Source organism: Sturnira hondurensis, unplaced genomic scaffold (assembly GCF_014824575.4).
Source record: "Sturnira hondurensis isolate 20B ecotype Veracruz unplaced genomic scaffold, ASM1482457v3 Scaffold0004136, whole genome shotgun sequence".
NCBI lineage: Eukaryota > Metazoa > Chordata > Mammalia > Chiroptera > Phyllostomidae > Sturnira > Sturnira hondurensis.
The window spans coordinates 5,903,855-5,924,374 of record NW_028076767.1 but is presented as its reverse complement, the minus strand read 5'-3'; the positions used below and the strand labels follow the sequence as shown (position 1 = coordinate 5,924,374).

At 40.3% G+C, this 20,520-nt stretch overlaps 1 protein-coding gene across 6 annotated transcripts in view; it reads left to right on the top strand.

The window, feature by feature from the left end:
* The window catches only part of NIF3L1 (NGG1 interacting factor 3 like 1), a 43,195-nt gene that overhangs the window by 13,257 nt on the left and 9,418 nt on the right, over positions 1–20,520 (top strand). Inside the window, exons 1-7 of one of the 6 annotated variants that reach the window (XM_037043651.1) lie at positions 4–92; positions 4,096–4,556; positions 5,530–5,692; positions 8,562–8,688; positions 10,295–10,433; positions 12,057–12,140; positions 18,571–18,959. In XM_037043651.1, the coding sequence (XP_036899546.1) occupies positions 4,121–4,556; positions 5,530–5,692; positions 8,562–8,688; positions 10,295–10,433; positions 12,057–12,140; positions 18,571–18,755 (1,134 nt within the window). In that variant the 5' untranslated portion in view covers positions 4–92; positions 4,096–4,120 and the 3' untranslated portion in view covers positions 18,756–18,959. Of the gene's footprint in view, positions 1–3; positions 93–4,095; positions 4,557–5,529; positions 5,693–8,561; positions 8,689–10,294; positions 10,434–12,056; positions 12,141–18,570; positions 18,960–20,520 lie in introns of those variants that run through there. The other 5 variants (XM_037043652.1, XM_037043654.1, XM_037043650.1 and 2 more) reach the window with 5 other exon arrangements.

Sequence of the window (20,520 nt, the reverse complement as noted above, 5' to 3'; positions counted from 1 at the left end):
GTAAGGACCACTTCCGTCCCCAGCCTATTCCCACCATGCTTTGAGGTACCGCGCGGTGTGAAAGTGACGCGCGAGGAGTGTTTCCGGCACTGGTGAGTCTTGAGTTATTTAAATTTACTGAGGATTGTGGTTCGTGCTGGCTATGGCTCTTTTCCTAGTGCTGTGGCAGGAGAGGAGATAGGGGCAGAAAACTGGCGTGCCGCATGAGGGCGTGGACTCTTGGAGCAGGGGTTTTGAGTTACAGGCTTACCGGCGGTGCCACCTGGGCTCTTCATTATCCCGGCAAAGGCCTGAATGTAGAGCAGGGAACGTAAAAAGGTGCAGTTTGCAGGCTGTGAAGTGGGACCTACTTAGTAACAAACAGTGCTGACTCCAGATCAGGTATTGTCAGCTTTACGTTTAAAGCAGGTATTATGACCCTGGCATCTCTAATTCTTAAGAGGTGTAAATTTGCTGTCTGTGGGAGGTCAGTGTGGTTTTACAGTCGGTGCTCTTACTCAACATGCTGTACGCCTCCCATTGTTGTTAACTGGCCTCAAGCGACACATTTCCTAATTTGAAATGAGGGGCGTTCAGTTATTTCCAAGGGCTCTTTCAAATGTAACAATAAGTAACAGGAGGGTGGATGGCCCGGTAAAGTTTCCCTTTCGCTCTTGCCGCCAGATTTAGAGTCTGGAGAGTGGAATACTATCAGGATGTGAAATCTGCGAAGTGAAAGTGGTATAAGGACATTAGGCGATCTTCCAGGACCCTAGGCCCGGGTAGTTAACAGAGGTGCCACATCACTTCAAATCATATGTTGAATAAGTAACAGATACACTCACATCTCATACTAAATATTTTAGCTGTAGAAATGTTTTTTTAAATTGAGCACAAGTCAAAAATTTATTTAATCCTTTTAAAAATATATTTTATTTATTATGCCATTATAGTCCCATTTCCCCCCTTTATTCCCCTCCACCCTGCACACCCCCTGCCCCCATATTGCGCCCCTTTAGTTCATGTCCATGTGTCACTATTTCTTTAGCTTCTACATTTCCCACACTACTTTCGCGCCCCCCCCCCCCCNCCCCCCCCCCCCCCCGTCTATTTTCTCCCTACCATCTATGCTACTTATTCTCTGCACCTTCTCCCCCCTTCTCCAACTCCCCTGTTGCTAACCTTCCATGTGATTTCCACTTCTCTGGCTCCTCTCCTGATCTAGCTGTCTACTTAGTTTGCTTTTGTTTTAGGTGTGGTTGTTAGTAACTGTGAGTTTGCTGTCCTTCCACTGTTCATATTTTTTAATCTTCTTTTTCTTAGATAAGTCCCTTTAACATTTCATATAATAAGGGTTTGGTGATGTCGAACTCCTTGAACTTGACCTTATCTGAGAAGTGCTTTATGTGCCCTTCCATTCTAAATGAAAGCTTTGCTGGATAGAGCAATCTTGGATGTAAGTCTTTGAATTTCATGACTTGGAATACTTCTTTCCAGCCCCTTCTTGCCTGTCAGGTCTCTTTTGAGAAGTCAGCTGACAGTCTAATGGGAACTCCTTTGTAGGTGACTGTCCCCTTATCTCTTGCTGCTTCTAGAATTATCTTTTAATTTCTTCTTCATTTTAATCTTGGCTAGTGTAATTATGATGTGCCTTGGTGTGTTCCTTCTTGGGTCCACCTTCTTTGGGACTCTCTGAGCTTCCTGGACTTCCTGGAAGTCTATTTCCTTTGCCAGATTGGGGAAGTTCTTTATTATTAGTTCAAATAAGTTTTCTGCTCTTTGCTGTTTCTCTTCCCCTTCTGGTACCCCTATGATTTGGATGTTGGAACATTTAAAGATGTCCTGGAGGTTCCTAAGCCTCTCCTCATTTTTTTAAATTCTTTTTTCTTCCTTCTTTTCTGTTTGTTTGTTTCTTTGTTCCTTTGTTCCTTCTGGTCCACACCATTGATTTTAGTCCCAGTTTTCTTTCCATCACTATTGGTTCCCTGTGCATTTTGCTTCATTTCACTTAGTGTAGCTTTCATTTTTTCATCTAATTTGAGACTAAAATCAACCAGTTCTGTGAGCATCCCGATCACCAGTGCTTTGAACTGTGCATCAGATAGGTTGGCTATCTCTTGGTCACTTAGAAGTATTGGTTCTGGGGCTTTGAGCTGTTCTTCTGCTTGAGCCATAATGTTTGGTCTGTTTTCGCCTGTTATGTATGAGGGGTGGAGCCTTAGGTGTTCATCAGGGTGGAGCAACCCAGTTGCTGGGTTGTGAGGCTGTACATGGGAGCGGGGTCAGAGAGGGAGTGATGGCGTTTTTTCCACTCTCTCTTGAATTTCGGTCCCCTCTGCCATTTCCTACAAGCAAACTGGGCCCTTCTGGTGCTGGTTCCCAGGTGGGTGGGCTTTTGTACATTCTGGGACCCTGTAGGTCTCCCCAACAAACTCTCCTGTGAGGAGGGTGACTCTCCTGGCACCTCAACCCCCAAAAGTTTTTTCAATTGATACTTAGGCTTTATTTCCCGTAGCTGGAGCCCTGGGTTGCGTGATCTGTCTTACTGCCTGGTTTATCTGTGTGCAAATGTGTGTGTTCAGCCAGCCTCTTTGTGAGCCTTACTGGGTTTCTGTCTGTTGCCCGCCCTGGTGTGTTAACCACTGCCTTTTCCTGCTGGGACCCCCTCTCTGCCCGCCACTGACTCCGCCCCTTTTACTGGTATGGATGAATGGTTCCTTGTTGTCAGACTTCGGTACAGTTCAATTTTCTGTCTGTTTTGGTTGTGTTTTTGTTTCTAAATCTTTGTTGTCCTTAAATTTGGTTATGTGAGGAGGTTCAGTGTTTCCACCTACACCTCCATTTTGGCTAGAAGTCTGTAGAAATGTTTTAAAAATTGCTTTTGAAATCATTGGATTATGAATATTTAAATTTACAGCTGGCTATGCCTTCTCTTAATTATTGTCCATACTATTGTATGAATTGCTTTTCTTCAAAAACAGAAGTGTTCATGGATACCAATTTTAAGAACGGAGTTGACACTGTTATCTTTTGTGGATACAACTATCTAGATGGCTTACCGACTCTGGGCACTCTGCCACCTTAGAGCCTAGGCTTCCTGTAGCGGGTCTTGGTTCAGGGGCAGCAGCTCTGTCTTATCCTGCCTTGACCCTGCCCATTTGGAGTGACATGCCTGTGCATCTTATGAAGCACTTAACTATTTATATATATTGTTATTTTTTTAAGATTTTATTCATTTATCTTTAGAAGGGAAGGGAAGGACAGAGGGAGAGAAATATCAATGTATGGTTGCCTCTCATGTGTCCCCCGCTGGGAACTGGCTGCAACCCAGGCATGTGCCTGACTGGGAATCAAACTGCGATCGTCTGGTTCGCAGGCCCGTGTTCAATCCACTGAGCTACACCAGCCGGGTTATTGTTATTTTTTTATATAAAGTACTTTTTCATATTAATATACACCACCCAAACTCCAAATTCTGCTGTGATAGGGTAGGGGACTGTGTCAGTGTATGCAGTAAGCATTTAGTGCTGGCCTGTGTTGGTGATACTGAGATATATAAAGGATAGTTATTGTTTTCTGGTGGCATTAGTATACTGGGGATACAGACAAAGAGGAATATAATATTATGAGGGTACAAGGACAGAATGGGGCCAGACAGGAAGGAGGGAGACACTGAAAAGGAAGGTTTGTCAAGAAAGGCTTTATTTAGAAAGTTGAAAGAGATTTAGAAGAAAGAGTAATATTTAGAGAAATGGAGAAGGCAAGAGAAATAGGGGTTGAAATAGGGATGGGAAGAAGAAGAACAAGGCTGTGGTAGGGGCTGATGAGAACACAGTAACCATTTGTGTATTGTGTACCAGGCTTCTGCCAGGTGATTCATACATATTAATCCATGTGCTCCTCTGGACAGTCTGTGAAGTAGGTTGTAGTGTTTTCATTTTATACATGAGGAAGCAGGCTCAGTGGTTAATGACTTACCTAAGGTACTGCATGCTGGTAAGTGGCAGAGGCAGTATCTGAAACCAGGTACGTGTGACTGTAGCTCTTTTGCTCATGCTTTGCAAATGTTCAGGCTCAAAGTGTACATTTGTAGCATTTTCTCTATTTTGACTTTAGATACTCAGTTTTACCTGATTTCTGCATGTTGTCATCTCACATTCGACTGCTCCCCACAACAGTCTGGCTTGTTCGATCCCTGATCCACAATCCTTCCTGTTCCTGCATGGATTTGAAGGCTCTCCTTTCCGACTTGAATGACTTTGCATCCCTCTCATTTGCTGAGAGTTGGGACAATGTTGGATTACTGGTGGAACCAAGCCCACCACACACTGTAAACACACTCTTCCTCACCAATGACTTAACCGAAGAAGTGATGGAGGAGGCACTGCAAAAAAAGGCTGATTTCATTCTCTCCTACCATCCACCTATTTTTCGACCCATGAAGCGCATAACCTGGAAAACCTGGAAGGAGCGCCTGGTGATCCGGGCTCTGGAAAACAGAGTTGCTGTTTACTCTCCTCACACAGCCTATGATGCTGCACCCCAGGGAGTCAACAACTGGCTGGCTAAAGGGCTTGGTGAGAAGCCTCTTCATCTCTTATGTTTCGTATTTTTCTGTATAAATGGTTTGAAATTTTAGAATGTCTTTGCAGTAGAATTTTAACTGCTTTAAAAAGTGCGGGACCATTATTCTGTGTTTACATAATATATTTAAAAGTAATGTTGCTGAAATCAGGCAGTTAAAGTGCATTTGAAAAATAAAATTATTATTATTCATGAGTAAGGAGAGCATGGGAAATCTTCACTGCTCCACTCAGCTTTGTGATTCCTCACTCATGTAGTATAGTACCTACCACTTGAGCCTTCCAAAGTGCTTGTTAAATTGAATTGAAAGCTCAGGCTTCTCCAGAATATACTTAATATGTCACTCAAATAGACATCAGAGTTTTAGTGAGGGAATTCAGCATTTGTGTTTTAGCTTCATTTTTTAAGATTTTATTAATTTATCTTTAGAGGGGAAGGAAAGGAGAGAAGGAGAAAAATATCAGTGTATGGTTGCTTCTCATGTGCCTGCAACCCAGGCATGTGCCCTGACTGGGAATCGAACCCTGATCCTCTGGTTCGCAGGCCTGTGCTCAGTCCACTGAGCTACACCAGCCAGGGCTGTTTTAGCTTTATTTTTAATAAGTGTTTATAGTTTACTCACTCATTTTGGCCTGAGGCTTTTATCAAGATATAATCTGGATTGATGTAGTCAGGTGGATATGAACACTTGCACCTTGAGTCTTTCTTGTCCAAATGTTTTTGATATTTAACAGTCTCCTAGAAAATAATTCTGAAGATACATTTGATTTTGTGTATCTGTATTAAATCCCTAATTTTGGGTACTGTTGGATATATGTGTAAGGGATATGTATATGTGTGTATAGTGTATAAACATCTGACAATGAATTTTTTTTAGTACTAATTTTTTATGTTATGCCTATAATAGTTTATCTTTTTAATTTTAAAAGACGACAAAAACTCTGTTATCCTACAATTTTTTTCTAGGAGTTTGCACCTCCAGGCCCATACGTCCTTCCAAAGCACTTAACTACCCAACAGAGGGAACACACAGAGTAGAATTTAATGTTGACCATACCCAAGACCTGAACAAAGTCATTTCTACAGTGAAAGGAATTTCAAATGTTTCTGTCACTTCTTTTTCTGCTAGGTCAGTATATTTTTCTCTTTTTTGGTGGATATTTATATGTTAAGGATCTTCTTACAAATTCTGTAATTCTGGCATTTAGGTTTGAAACGAATTATTTTCTCTGGCATGGGTTTACAAAACTATGTGCTTATTATTTGAGTCCTCAAGGAGAACTACAGGAGCTTTTCAAAACGATAAAAATGATAACACTATTTCCTGGGTGGGAGGGACTAAATTATACATATTATACACAGTATTTCTCATATTCCTGGTAATAGTGAATAGTTGTTTTATACTTTAGGGTATAGGCATACTGTGGAGATAGTGTGGGTTCGGGTGCAGACAAGTATAACAGAGTATAGTGATAAAGTGAGTTGTAATCTTTTTGCAGGTGGAGGGTCTTACTCTCATTTTATAAGAAAATACAACACATCTGAAGCTCAATAAAATGAAGTATATCTGTGTATAGATAAACTGGTGACATACTGACAACATAGGTTTACTTTTTCAGCTCCCAGCAGTCAGTGATCCCAAGCCCTTTAAAGGAAAAATACATTACAGTGCCTCTCATAAGAGGCATTTATTTATTTAGGATAGGTACCAAAATGTTGCCTCATAGGAGATTTTCTTTTAGGTTAACTTTCCTTCTAAAAGACAACTTAGCCCTGGCTGGTGTGGCTCAGTGGATTGTCAGCCTGTGAACCAAAGGGTTGCTGGTTTGATTCCCAGTCAGGGCACGTGCCTGGATTGTGTTCTAGATTTCTGGCTGGGGTGTGTGAGAGGCAACCAATCGATGTTTCCCTCCCTCTCTTTCTCCCTCCTTCCTTTCTCTCTAAAAATAAGTAAAATCTTTAAAAAAACTTAGACAAACCTAGGATTTAATAATTGTTTAAAAAACAAAGGTAAATATAATGACTTTTTAATAAAATGGAACTCTGTGTCAGGCTACACCAAAAAGTGACTTTTTTGACAAGTTGCTTAAGTATAGATACCTCTTAGAAAACCATTGCAAATGTCCTCTAACAAGACATCCAGTTCTTGAAATTGGAGAATTTCAAGAATTTCAGAAAAAGTTATTTATAGGATTTTACATAGATTCTAGTAATGGATTTTCTTTATCATATTGAAATATTGTGCAAGTACTGAAATTAAAAGAAAATTATACAAATAAAGCATGACTAAATTAAACGATACAAAAATCCTCCTTGTCCCTTCCGCTCAATCCCAGTATTTTCAACTGAAGCCACCTTTTTCCCTCGCTTTCAGAAAAGTGGGTATCTTTCCAAGCACGTATAGAGACATGAAGAAATGTATAGTTTTGTTTTATTCATTGTTTTCTTAATTAAGTGGTACGACATATTTACCTTTTTACTAACAAGACATCTCAGAGATCTTTCCGTGTAGGTATATAAGATCTCTTTAACCACTGAGTGATGTTTCTTATGGATGTACTGTCAATTCTTTAAGCATTCCTCTTCCTTACTGTCGAACTTAAAAAAAAACTGTTGCATATTTAGTTTGGTTCTGGTTTTACTGTATTACAGGCAATATCTGGGTTTTAACATCAGTCAGGGCCCAGTCATTGTTTTCGCTTTTTATTCTCAGTGCTCCACAGATGATTACAGTATTGACAACTACACGTCCAGATTATATTTTAAGGTGCCTTTTAGTTCTAAAATAGAATTTTATATTCAGAGTTTATGATTAAATACAAAACTTTCTTTAAAAATTTTATTTATTTATTTATTTATTTATTTATTTCAGAGTGAGTGGGGAGTGAGGGAGAAAGAAAGGGAGAGAAATACCAATAGATTGGTTGCCCCTCACACGCCCCCAACTGAGGACCTGGGCCTCAACCCAGGCATGTGCCCTGACAAAGAATGGAACTGGCAGCCTTTCAGTTTGCAGGCTGGCACTCTATCCACTGATCCTCACCAGCCAGGGCCAAAAGTTTCTTGATGCCAGTCTTTCTGGAGAAGCTCAACAGCATTGCTTCTCAAAGGGTGATTCAGTGACCCTTTGCATCATTGTTAATAGGGTACTTATGAAAAATGTAGATTTTTGGCTTTACCCCAGGTCTATGTAATTAAAATGGAGTTTCCCTGAGGATTTGTCCAGGAAATTCTTGTACGCAGTGACGTTTGAAAATTAACTTCTCCAGGGCTTCAAAACAAATTCAGTTTGCCTCAGCCCATTCATAGATATTGTTTCACTACTTCTCCTCAGAAGATCTGTTTCTCCTCCATAGATCTGTAAAATGGTCCAGCAGCTGTCATTTTAGGAGGCAATGCATGACTGGGTTATGAACAGTTAGAGCAGTGATTTCAAGATATGGTCCTTGGGTCAGCAATGTCAGCATCACGGGGAACTCGCTAAAACAGTAATTCTCAGACTTCACCTAGACCTGCTGAATCAGAACAGGGGGTGGGGCCCAGCAGCCTGTGATTTAAATCATCCACAAGGTGATTTTGGTGCATTCTTAAGTTTGTGAAACAAGCCCTGGCTGGTATGGCTCAGTGGATTAAGCACGCCCGGACCTGTGAAGCAAAGGGTCACTGGTTCAGTTCCCAGTTAGGGCACATTCCTGGGTTGCAGGCCAGGTCCCCAGTAGGGGACACATGAGAGACAACCACACTGATGTTTCTGTCCTCTTTCTCCCTCCCTTCCCCTCTTTCTAAAAATAAATAAATAAAATTTTAAAAAAAAACAAAATTATTTTTAAAATAAATAAATAAAGTTTGAGAAACTATTCTAGAAAATAATTTGGTTTCAGATTAAATCCTAAATACCATATAAATCTAATCTATTGTAAGAGATTGTGAAAGACAGATTATTTAAAATACATTTTGTTTATATTTATCCTAAACCAGTGAGTGATTTTTTTTTCTAGGACTGATGATGAAGAACAAACACGGATCAGTTTGAATTGTAGTCAGCAGACATTGGTGCAGGTGATGGCTTTTCTTTCCCAGAACAGTCAGCTTTATCAGAAGACTGAAATTCTGTCACTGGAAAAGGTAATAAAAATATCTTAGATAGCTGAGCATTTTGTTTAGCAAATTTACTTGTAAATTGTTAGATCAGTAGGCTATTAACTTATTGGAAGAAGCACAAAGTGATGATGAGGGCATAGTCCCTGGAAAATATATTCAGAAAAGGAGACATTCCAGGAATAGAATAATGTTGGTCCTTGCCTTATTGGGCTGCTTCCACCCATTTGGGCTGCTGTAACAAAATAGCACAGACTGGATAGCTTGTAAACATTTATTTCTCCTAGTTCTGGAGACCGAAAAGTCCAAAATCACAGCACTGGCAGGTTTCAAGTGGTGTCTGGTGAGAGAGCCCACTTTTAATTCATAGATACACCTTTTATGTTCTCACATGCTGGGAGGGACTAGGGATCTCTTTGGACTCCCTTATAATGCACAAATTCCATTTGGATGGGTTTTACCCTCATGATTTAAAGCACTTCGCAAAGGCTTCACCTCCTAATACATTTAATGGTTAGGTTTTCAACATGAATTTTGGGAGAACAGAAACATTCAGACCATAGTTGTAGTCTTCGGGAATAGAGACTCTTAGTTTGGTCTCTTATTTTATGCCCTCTGCCTGAACCCTTTTATTCATTCCTTTAACTTAATAGCCCGTTATGATGATTCCTATGTCTTTACTTTCTGGCTCAATATGATTTCTTAAGTTGAAAAATTAAAGAAAAACATATTTCTAACTAGTTTCTAGACATTTTCCATTTACACATCCCACAAGTATTTCAAATGACAATATATATAAATATTGACCTTATCCTCACTTTTCTTTTTTCTGTTTTATCAGTGGCATCATCACCTACCTTATTTTCCAAGTTTCCACAACACTCCCTGCCCCTGTAAATCTAAGCCCTGCCGATTCTGTACCCAAACCTATAAAATATTTCTCCTCTCTATTTACTTTGCCACCACAGAAGTTGAAAACTTTCGTATCCCCTCACTTGGAATGTGAGTGATCTACTAAGTGAGCACACACAGGAGACAATGCAGACTTAGTGTACGAAGCAGTTCAAGACTGGCCGTGGCCCACATCTCCAGCTGCTTCTTGGTCACCATCCCCTGCTCTGCACACCAGTGACACCACTTTTGGATCTATCCTCAGTGTGCTCTCTCATACCTTTGTACTTGTTCCCTGGTTGGAATGCCTTTCCACCTCACTCTCCCCCTGTCCTTCCACACTGCCCTTGATGTCAGTTCTCTTTCAGCTCCTTTCTTGTCCGTCTGCAAGACTCAAGTTCTTGTAAAACCTTTTATTCTCCTTTTTCCAAGTATCCCCACACCCAAGACCCATTTCATTTGTTTTGCTATTCCTTTGTGTTCTCATTAAAAAATAGTACCTGCCTTGTATTTAAACACACTCATTACTGTTTATTTTAATATCAGCCTTACCAGGAGACTATGATTTCCTAGAAGTCAGAGAATATTTTTGTCAGATTTGGGTACAAACTTTAGCCTGGAGCTGGCTGTAGTGAGCTCACAGTATACATGTTACATTGATCTCAGCATATGCTGTTTGTTCCATCAGTTTGCTTTCTAGGACTGATGGTGGACAGTTTTTCTGACTTCTGTTTCTCCTCAGCCTCTGCTTCTGCACACTGGAATGGGACGGTTATGCACACTGGATGAACCTGTCTCCTTGGCAACCATGATTGAGCGAATCAAAAACCACCTAAAACTGTCTCATATTCGCCTTGCTCTTGGGGTAGGGAGGACCTTAGGTAAATGTCTCTTATTTGTCCAGTATAACATACTGTTCATGTTGGGCAAAAGCTGAAACTGTTGGCCATTAATGTAAGTGAAAGAAAGCCTGTTAGCAGTCATGAGAATGACTGACTGGTTTATCATCAATCAGGGTAGTCTAGGTTGTGCTGTGGTAAACACCTCATTGGCTTTGACAGTATTTATTTTTCCATCACACTCTGTTCATCTCAAATCAGTAGGAGAAATATGCCCATTGTAGGCTGGTTGCTGTTGCAGAGGGAAAGTTGTGGAGAATCTTAAACAATCGTTCTAGCCTAGAAATGAACTTATGTTTAACTCATAGTCCAGAGTTAGTCACATTGCCCACTCTAACCCAAGTTGGGCATGAAGTACCATCCTACCATGTACCAGGAAATTATGACATATCCAATTGCCATGCAAATCTTGGCATTTTACAATACTGGTGATATTTTATACTGCAGTGCTGCTAAGTGAATTGACTCACTGCAGTTCCTGAGTGTTGTAGACACTTCCTTGTCTTTTGGCTTTTCCCATTATTTGGGGAAACAGAAGGAGTGAATAGACATTTGTTGGATCCCTGCAATTTGCTTAGCACTGTACTGAGTGTCTGAAGTATGTGGGCTCCTGCGGCAAAGGAGACCAGAGGTTGTGAGTGTGAATTCTGAGTGTCTTGGGTTCAAATTTATCTGTCCTGTTTGCTGCATGATTTTGACAAGTTATTTAACCCCTTTGTGTCTTGGTAGCCATGTCTGTAAAAACTAGTAATATTGAAAACCTGATTCAGTGGGGTAGATGTACCTAATCCAAGTGACAGGGCGCAGTGACTGATACACATTAAGTGCGGCAAATGCTAGCTGTTAGCCCTGTGGTAGGTATTAGTGTTTCCACTGCACCTGTGAAAACAGTGAGGTTCAGAGAGTTAAGTAACTTACCTCAAGTCCATAGTTGGATCAAATAACTCATAAGAGTTGATTTCCAAAGAAAGTCATTGGCAGAGGTGGTATTTGATTTCTGATCCAACTTCAAAGCCTCTCCTTTGAAATAGCACTATTGCAGTCTAGGATGACCACTAATGAAGTGTCCATCCTGGAAACCTAAGTGCTAAATACTTGTTAGATTTTGCTTGAAAGTTTCTCTTATTTTAGTCTTTTGAGGATGCTCTTTTTAAAGTAAATACAGTATTTAAAAATGTGTCAAACCCATTTTTAGCATTCCTCTAACTAGTTCCTCTGCTTCCTCACCTGAGAACTGACATAGTACGTGCCTGCTTCTCCCTGTTGCCTGGGGACCCAGGTGAGGTTACTTTACCTAGCACTCTGCCAGTGAGGTCTGGAGCTGTACTATTAGCATTATTCCGCGGTGCCTTACATGGGCTTGTGCAGCCGTGTACATCTAAGAGAATAGTAACCTTGCCTTGGGTTAGCTACGCAATACCAAAGAATAATCTGTTAGCCTATATGAAGACATGTTTTGTTGCTTTTTAAAATTTAGTAAGCAACATTCATATACTAGTGAAGAGACCAGGAGTGAAATCTGCATTAGGATTCTTGGCACAAATTTTAACATTAAAATGAAGGCGAACTGTAAAGTACTGGTCTCTTGTTTCCTTTATCTTGAAGCATCCCAAGTCAAAGTTGTGGCTCTGTGTGCTGGTTCCGGGAGCAGTGTTCTGCAGGGGGCAGAAGCCGACCTTTACCTCACAGGTAGGACAGCCTTTGGGTCTTTTTTCTACCCTTTTGCATATCCTTTCCCAGCCTTGGTTTCTTTCTTTTTTTTTTTTTTTAAGATTTTATTTATTTACTTTTAGAGGGGGGAAGGGAGAGAGATAGAGAGGTAGAGAAACATCAGTGTGTGGTTGCATCTCACACGCCCCCCACTGGGGACCTGGCCCATAACCCAGGCATGTGCCCTGACTGAGAATCCAACCCTCAACCCTTTGGTTCCTAGGCCGGTACTCAGACCACCGACCCACACCAGCCATGGCCCAACCTTGGTTTCTTTTTACAAGTTAAAAAATAGTAAATTTTAGGACAGCACCTGGCATATAGATGGATCTAATAATGCTTTTTGAACCTGAACTAAATAGGAACTACACCAAAATTGGAGACATACCATATTCTTTGTGGAGGGGGGAAAATCATTTACCAGTTTATTAGAATATTTAAAAAATACTGATGTTTAGCATTTATTTAACCCATCTTCTTCCTAAACATGATTTCTCTCAGATTTCATGTTACTTTCTGTGCCTGAGGTAGAAAATGGTGCCCCTTACTCAACTCCAAGTCAGTCATCAGTTCCTATTAGTTCTAGCTCCAAAATTTTTCTAGGACCTTTCCTGTTATCTCTATCTAGGCATCATCTCCTACTTGAAGAACACCGTCAAATCTCTAATCTTAATCTTCCACACACTCCCCCAAATTTAACTTTTTCTTCTTTTTTAAAATTATATGTTATTAATTATGCTATTTCATTTATCCCAATATTTCTCTACTTGCCCCCATCCACCCAGTACCCCCACTGCCTCAGGCAGTCCCCACACCATTGTTCATGTCCATGGGTCAAGCGTATAAGTTATTTGGCTATTCCATTTCCTATGCTGTACGTTACATTCCCATGGTTATTCTGCAGACTACCAATTTGTACTTCTTAATCCCCTCACCTCTTCACCCATTCCCCTACATCCCCCTCCTATCAGGCAGCCTTTTCTATAAAAAACGTCCCTTTAACATTTCATATAATAATGGTTTGGTGATGATGAACTCCTTTAGCTTTTCCTTGTCTGGAAAGCTCTTTATCTGCCCTTTGATTCTGAATGATAGCTTTGTCCGGTAGAGCAGTCTTAGCTGTAGGTCCCTGCTTTTCATGACTTTGATTATGTCTTTCTAGTCCCTTCTAGCCTGCAAAGTTTCTTTTGAGAAATCCACTGACAGTCTTATGGGAATTCCCATCAGTAGCTAACTGCTTTTTTTCATGCTACCTTGAAGATTCTCTTTATCTTTAAGCTTTGGCATTTTAATTATGACATGTCTTGGAGTGGGCCTCTTTGTATCTCTCATAATTGGGACTCTTTGTACTTTCTGAACTTGCATGTCTATTTTTCACTCATCAAATTAGGGAAGTTTTCTTTCATTATTTTTTTCAAATAGATTTTCAGTTTCTGACTCTCTTTTCTCTTTCTGGCACCCCAATGATGTGAACCTCTTGAAATTGTCCTATGGGCTGCTTACACTATCCTTGTTTTTGTAAATTCTTTTTTCTTCGTACTGTTCTTAGAGGCTGTTTTTTGCTTCCTTATGTTCCAAACCATTGATTTGATTCTCAGCTTCATCTACTCTACTATTATGTCCCTGTAAATTGTTGTTTCAATTAGTGTATCCTTTGTTTCTGACAGGATCTTTTTTATGCTGCTGAGATCCTCACTAAGTTCCTTGAGCATCCTTGAAGCTAGTGTTTTGAACTCTGCATCTAGCTTGCTTGTCGCCAGTTTGTTTGGTTCTTTTTCTTGAATTTTGTTCTGTTCTTTCATTTGAGCCATGTTTCTTTGTCTCCTCATTTTGGCAGCCTACTGTGTTTATTTCTGTGTAAATACTAGGTAGAGCTGCTATGTCTCCCAGGCTTGGTAGAATGTCCTAATATAGTAGGTATCCAGTGGCATAGCCTTCTCTATTAGGGTATTCAGGGTGTGCATACCATGTGGGCTGTGTACACTCTCCTCTTGTAGTTGAGCCTTGATTGATGTTGGCATGTCCAAGGTCAGCCACCACCTGTGTTCTGTCCAGGGTTACACAGCGTAAGCTACAAAGCAGTCTGCAGGAGCTGCTACTGGTATTGGGCTTGGAGGTGCCCAGGCAAGGCCAAGGTGTGAACCATGGCTGGCTGCTGCTAGTGGTGGGCTTGGGGCAACTTAGCAAGGGTATAGGGGCTTGCTGAAGCCAGATGCTGCTTGTTTGAAATAATTAAGGAAAATCTGAAGCATGGGTGAAGACAAGCCATTCATATGGAAAGGCCACTGGAAGCAGCTTGGGTGGGTCTGTGCCTGAGGGAATCACCAGAGTAGGACAAGCAGTGTGAGCCAGGTCTCATGTCTGATAGAGTCTCAGACATGCTGCCCACCTGCCAGCTCTGTGGGTTTGTGGTGGGAGACTCAGAAAAGGAACTATGGCCTCTGCTAGCACTTCTGTCTGGGAGAAAGCTGCCCTCCCAGCTCTTGCCCTGATGCCAGACAATTCATTTCCTCCCCGTATGTCTCGGTTGTTTTTCAATCTGCTGCCACAGTGCTGAAGCTCAGAGAGCGTTATTCTGAGTAAACTGTGCCTGGGCCCTGTAAGAGGAACTGCCAGGGAGTCCATATCTGTCTATATATCTGTCCATATCTGTCTGTCCATATCTGTCCATATCTGTCCAGGGAATCTATATCTGTCTTTCACAACCTCAGTCCCCACTGGGTTTTGCTGCCGGAAGTTATGGCGACTTCACCTCCTGGCACTGGATCCTTGGCCTGGGCAGCCTGGTGTTGGGCTGGGACCCTTCGCTCTTTAAATATCCCTTCCTGTTTTTATCTGCCACATGCTTGTGTGGGACCACCCTGTTCCATGTCTCCACTCTCCTACCAGTCACAGTGTAGTTTCTTTTCTAACTCTGTAGTTGTAGGACTTCCATTCAGCTCAATTTCTGATGGCTCTAAATGGTGCTCGTTCTGTAGTTTAGTTGTCAGTTTGATGTGGTTATGTGAGGGGAGGAACCATGTTTACCTGTGCCAACATCTTGACCAGAAATCTCCCAAATTAACTTTCAAAAGTACAGATTTGATGGTGTGTAATATTCTGACTGAAAAACCTTCGGTGATTTCCATCATCTGTCCTCATGAAGCCTGAACATTTTATCTTTCATTCAGCCTTCATTTCTCTCTTGCTAAAATACCTTTTTCTTGCCCCTTTTTTTCTACTTCTAGAGATAAGCTCAAAGAAACCTCCTAGAAGCTTTTTCTGCCACTCTCTGACTCCTGCCCCTGATGGTCATGCTTTCCTCTCCAATCGCTGTCACTTTGTCCTTAACCTCCTATTGCATTTCTATTGGACAGTACTATTTGGCTCCCCATCTGTACACTGATGTGTAACATGGCTCATCATTCCTCCCAAGGTTTTGGAGGTACTTTGTACTTTTGGAGGCACTTTTCCACCTCTACGCCTCCTTAGTGTTAGGAGAGGGAGTTAAAGATTTCTTTTCCTATTTTCAAAATCAAGACTCTAGAGTCTTAACCCTCTGGCTATTCCCTTCTGTGCCTCTTCATTACTATGCCTCTCCTGCCTCCCATGATTTATTATCTAGTGCACCCTCTCACAAAGGCTGATATACTTGGAATATTGTCACATCCAGAAGCATAAAAGTGCAGCATCGGAGCAAGCCTGATGTAATTGCTCTTAACCTATTGAAAACATACACAACCATTATCTGCTTTCTTTTCTTTCTCTCTGAAGATGTGACATTTTTATAAGCCCTCTATCTTGTACCAGATTGAAATGAACTTTTAATGTGTAAGCAGTTTGACAGAATAATTTATAGCATGGTATGTGACTAATTATAACATTTTACTTTGAGGGAAATTAAGAGCTTTAGAACAGCTGCAGAAATAGTACAATGCACTGTTGTATGCCCTTCACCTAGATTATTAATGGGTATATTTTGCCATGTTTGTACATTCTCTCTCTGTACATATATTTGTGTATAAATATATATTTATATACTTCCCACAAAACTATTTTGTAGTAAATTACAGATATGATGACATTTTACCCTTAAATAATTTAGCATATATCTCCTAAAAACAAGGACCTTGTCTTATATGACCATGGAACAATGATCAAATTCAGGAATTTAAGCTCTGGTTGGTGTGGCTTAGTGGATTGAGCACTACCCTGCAAACCAGAAGGTTACAGGGCACATGCCTGGGTTGCAAGCCAGGTCCCAAGTAGGGAGCCTGCAAGAGGCAACCAAGCGATATTTCTTTCCCTCTTGTTCTCCCTCCCATTCCCCCTCTCTAAAAATAAATAAATAAACTCTTTTTTAAAACTTTAGGAATTTAATATTGTTAAAACATTTATTTCATATACACTCTATATTCAGATTTTGCTAAGTGATCAAAATTTGTAGCATTTCTTTTTCTGATCAATATGCAGTCCATGATCACACACTGCATCTGGAATAGTTCCTTAGCTTTGTCTTCAGAGCACTGACATTTTTGAAGTGTGTAGGCCTTTTGCTTTGGTATATATTTCTCAGTTTGAGATGTCTGATTGTTTCCTTGTAAATAATGACTTTTTAAACATTTTTTAAAATTATAAAGCAATATGTGTGTCACATAAACTAACACAGTTCCAAATGTTGAGATGTCCTTTTGGGGAAATAGAAAATATCTTCATACCTGCCTGACTTTAGATGTCTGTGGTCTGTGAAGCATCACTTCAAATATAACTGCAGGAATGAGAAGCACCAATCAGAAAACCAAATATACAAATATAGGCCTCTGCTGCTGTTCATCACCCTTGTGTGGAGCTTGACCTGGAATTAGGTTATTATGGATAATATCCAAGAAAAACCAGGAGATGGGGAACTTGCTTCTTGTAGAAGCTGCTTAAATTCTCATTTGCCTTCTTTCCCAGAGCTGTGCCAAGTTTTTCTTCCCTTTGCATTTGATTTCAGCTATTACTGTAGGGTCTTCATGGATTTTCCCACTTGCCTTTTGCAGCCAGTGCATTTATACTAATCCCAGGCAGCCAACTTGCCTTTCCTAAAGCATGGCTTCTAACTGGGCCACCTTTGGTGTCTTTTTCTCCTTTTACTTTATTATTTATTATAGATTAAGATGTCTTAAAAGGTGCTTGAATAAAAAATATTCCTTATAATGAAATGACACATGGGAGCATGGAAATGTGGGCAATTAAAATTTTGGGAGGTGGGGTGGCCTGGCCAATTGGGTTAGTTGGATCATTGTTCTGTACACCAGAAGGTTGCAGGTTCATCCCTGCAGTGAGGGTGCATACGGGGAGGCACCTGATCGATATTCTCCCCCCACCTTCCCTTCCACTCTGAAATCAAAAAATATTCTTGGGTGAGGATTTTTTAAAAACTTATTTTCTGGGGGGGGGGAACCCTTTTTTCTAAGAGCATTTTTCTCTTATTTTTTATGCCTTTGTATTTATATGTTTTTTAAAATTATTATTTTTTAATTTTATTTAAAATTAAATTTATCTTTAGAGGGGAAGGGAAGGAGAGAGGGAGAGAATATCAGTGTATGGTTGCATCTCATGAGCCCCCTGCTGAGAACTGGCCTGCAACCCAGGCATGTGCCCTGACTGGGAATCGAACGGGATCCTCTGGTTCACAGGCCTGTGCTCAATCCACTGAGCCACACCAGCCAGGGCTATTTTTTAAAATTATTTTTATGAACAAGCCAAATTTCGCACAAAATATTTTTGCTCTTAAATTAGAAGTCAGCTGATTCATAAGTGGTTTTTAAAAATTCAAAATATTTGAGTTTTCCCAAAACCTTTTTGCAAAAGATGAGGTGCTTTCCCAGCAGTAACAGATTTCTAGGGATTTTGCCTAATCAAAGGCAAATACCACTTTTAATTTAGATAAAACATGAAGGTCATTTCATCTTTATAAAGTAGACTACGGTTGATGGTAAAAATTTTGGTGCTCAGAATGCATAAAGGAGTTTTCTGGAAAGTATCCCTAGAATTTTCTTGAAGTATTTGTTATTTAATATTACATAGGAAAAACTTTTTGAAGCCCCATTTTATTTAGCACATCATCTGTTTTATTGTGGAAACAATTTGAATGGATGTTCTTATAGGTCTAGTTCTGGCAGTATTAGATACTGTTGGATATGCAAGTTTGGATACTGGTCTTGCATCTGCAAAAAGAAAGAATTTAGAATTCTCAGAATGGTCTTTTTTAAATTGGAGGACATGTAAGAAACCATACATAACTTTCTACATTTATATGTGAAGTTTTGCTATATTACATTTGCTTCACACAGAATGAAAACTTAATCATTCTGCTGTTATGATTCAGCATTCCACAGACTCTTGTGTCTAATATTTAAGTATTTGCTCTTTCCTTTGCTGGCAGGTGAGATGTCCCATCATGACATTTTAGATGCTGCTTCCCAAGGAATAAATGTTATCCTCTGTGAACATAGCAACACTGAACGAGGCTTTCTTTCTGATCTTCAAGATATGCTGAGTGCTCATTTGAAGAACAAGATTAATATTATTCTGTCAGAAATAGACAGGGACCCTCTTCAGGTGGTATAACGCATGCAAGAACAGAATGACAATCAACAAATTATTTCACTCCTAATTCAAATGCACAACACGAATCAGTAATTTTGTATCCTTCTATAAGAACATTTTAGAATATATATTGTCATATCTGGTTTGTTAGTCTTCACCAAATGTTCTGTAGTTTTTAGGGTAAAAACTGTAATGTAACTGTCATTAAAATACAAATATTCATTATGAAGAACAAAATAAAGGATCTGCTCGTGTACTGATATGCCAGAGATTTAGAGAAAGCAGCCCAGGAGTTCCAGGTAGATGGAGACATGGGTAGAAACACTTCACTTCCTTGTACAACCAAAAGAACAACAACAAAAAAATTTAAAAACAAACACCAACCAGTACTGCCTTATACTCAAATTTCATGGAAGTCCAACAACCAAGGAGTTAAAAAAACATTCAATCATACTGGTAGAAGGGGCAGAGATGGGCAACTGGGGTGGAGACGATGCACAGCCAAGGAAGTGGCTGGTGGACGAGTTGGTCCCATTTTCATGGGCTGATAAACTGGGAAGAACCATTGGGAAGCAAGACAGACTGCAGAACCCAGGGTTTCAGCATAGGAAACTAAAGACTCAAAACCTCTGGATATGAAAATTTGCAGGAGTTGTGGCAGTGGGGAAAATTCTCAGGACCACAGGAGAGTCTATGGGAGAGGCCCACAGGATCCTACAATGTACACAAACCCACCCATCTGCGAATCAGCATCTGAAAGGCCACAGTCCACCTGTATGAAGTGAGGGAAGTGACGGAAAGTAGGGCTAGAGCAGAGCCAGCAAGTGGCATTGACCCCTCCCTCACAGTGCAGCAAAGTGTTGCCCCACGCTGTTGAATACCTAGGGCTTTGCCCATTACAACATAATAGGTGTGCCAAGACCAAGAAATATGACCCAAATGAAAGAATAGATCAACACTCCAGAAAAAGAACTAAGCAACAAGGAGATAGCCAACCTATTTGACACATAGTTCAAAATGTAATTAGGATGCTCACAGAAATGACTGAGTTCAGTCACAAAATAAAGGCTATACAAAGTGAAATAAAGGACAATACACAGAACCAAAAGTGAAAGGAAGGAAACTGGGACTGAAACCAAAGATTTGAAACATCTAACCAGAACAGAATGAAGAAACAAGAATTCAAAAAAAAGTGAGAGGCTGAGAAAGCCCTGGGACAGCTTTAAATGCTCCAACATCTGAATTATAGGGGTGCCAGAAGGATAAGAGGAAGAGCAAGCAATTGAAAACCTATTTTAACAAACAATGAAGGAAAACTTCTCCAACCTGATAAAGAACATAGACTTCCAGGAAGTCCAGAGAGTCCCAAAGAAATGGGACCCAAGCAGCAACACACCAAGACACATCATAATTAAGTTACCCAAGATTAAAGGTAAGGACAGAATCTTAGCAAGAATAAAGGAGACCATTACCTAGAAAGGAGTTTCCATAAGACTGTCAGCTGATTTCTCAAAAGAAACCTTACAGGCAAGAAGGGGCTGGAAGGGAGGATTTGAAGTCATGAAAGGGAAGGACCTTTATCCAAGATTACTGTACCCAGCAAAGCTGTCATTTAGAATGGAAGGGCAGATAAAGTGCTTCCCAAATAAGGTCAAGTTAAAGGAGTTTATCATCACCAAGCCCTTACTATATGAAATGTTAAAGGGAGTTATCTAAGAAATAGAAGATGATCAAAAAGTAAACAGTAAAATGACAACAAACAACTATCAACAAAAACCTAAAACAA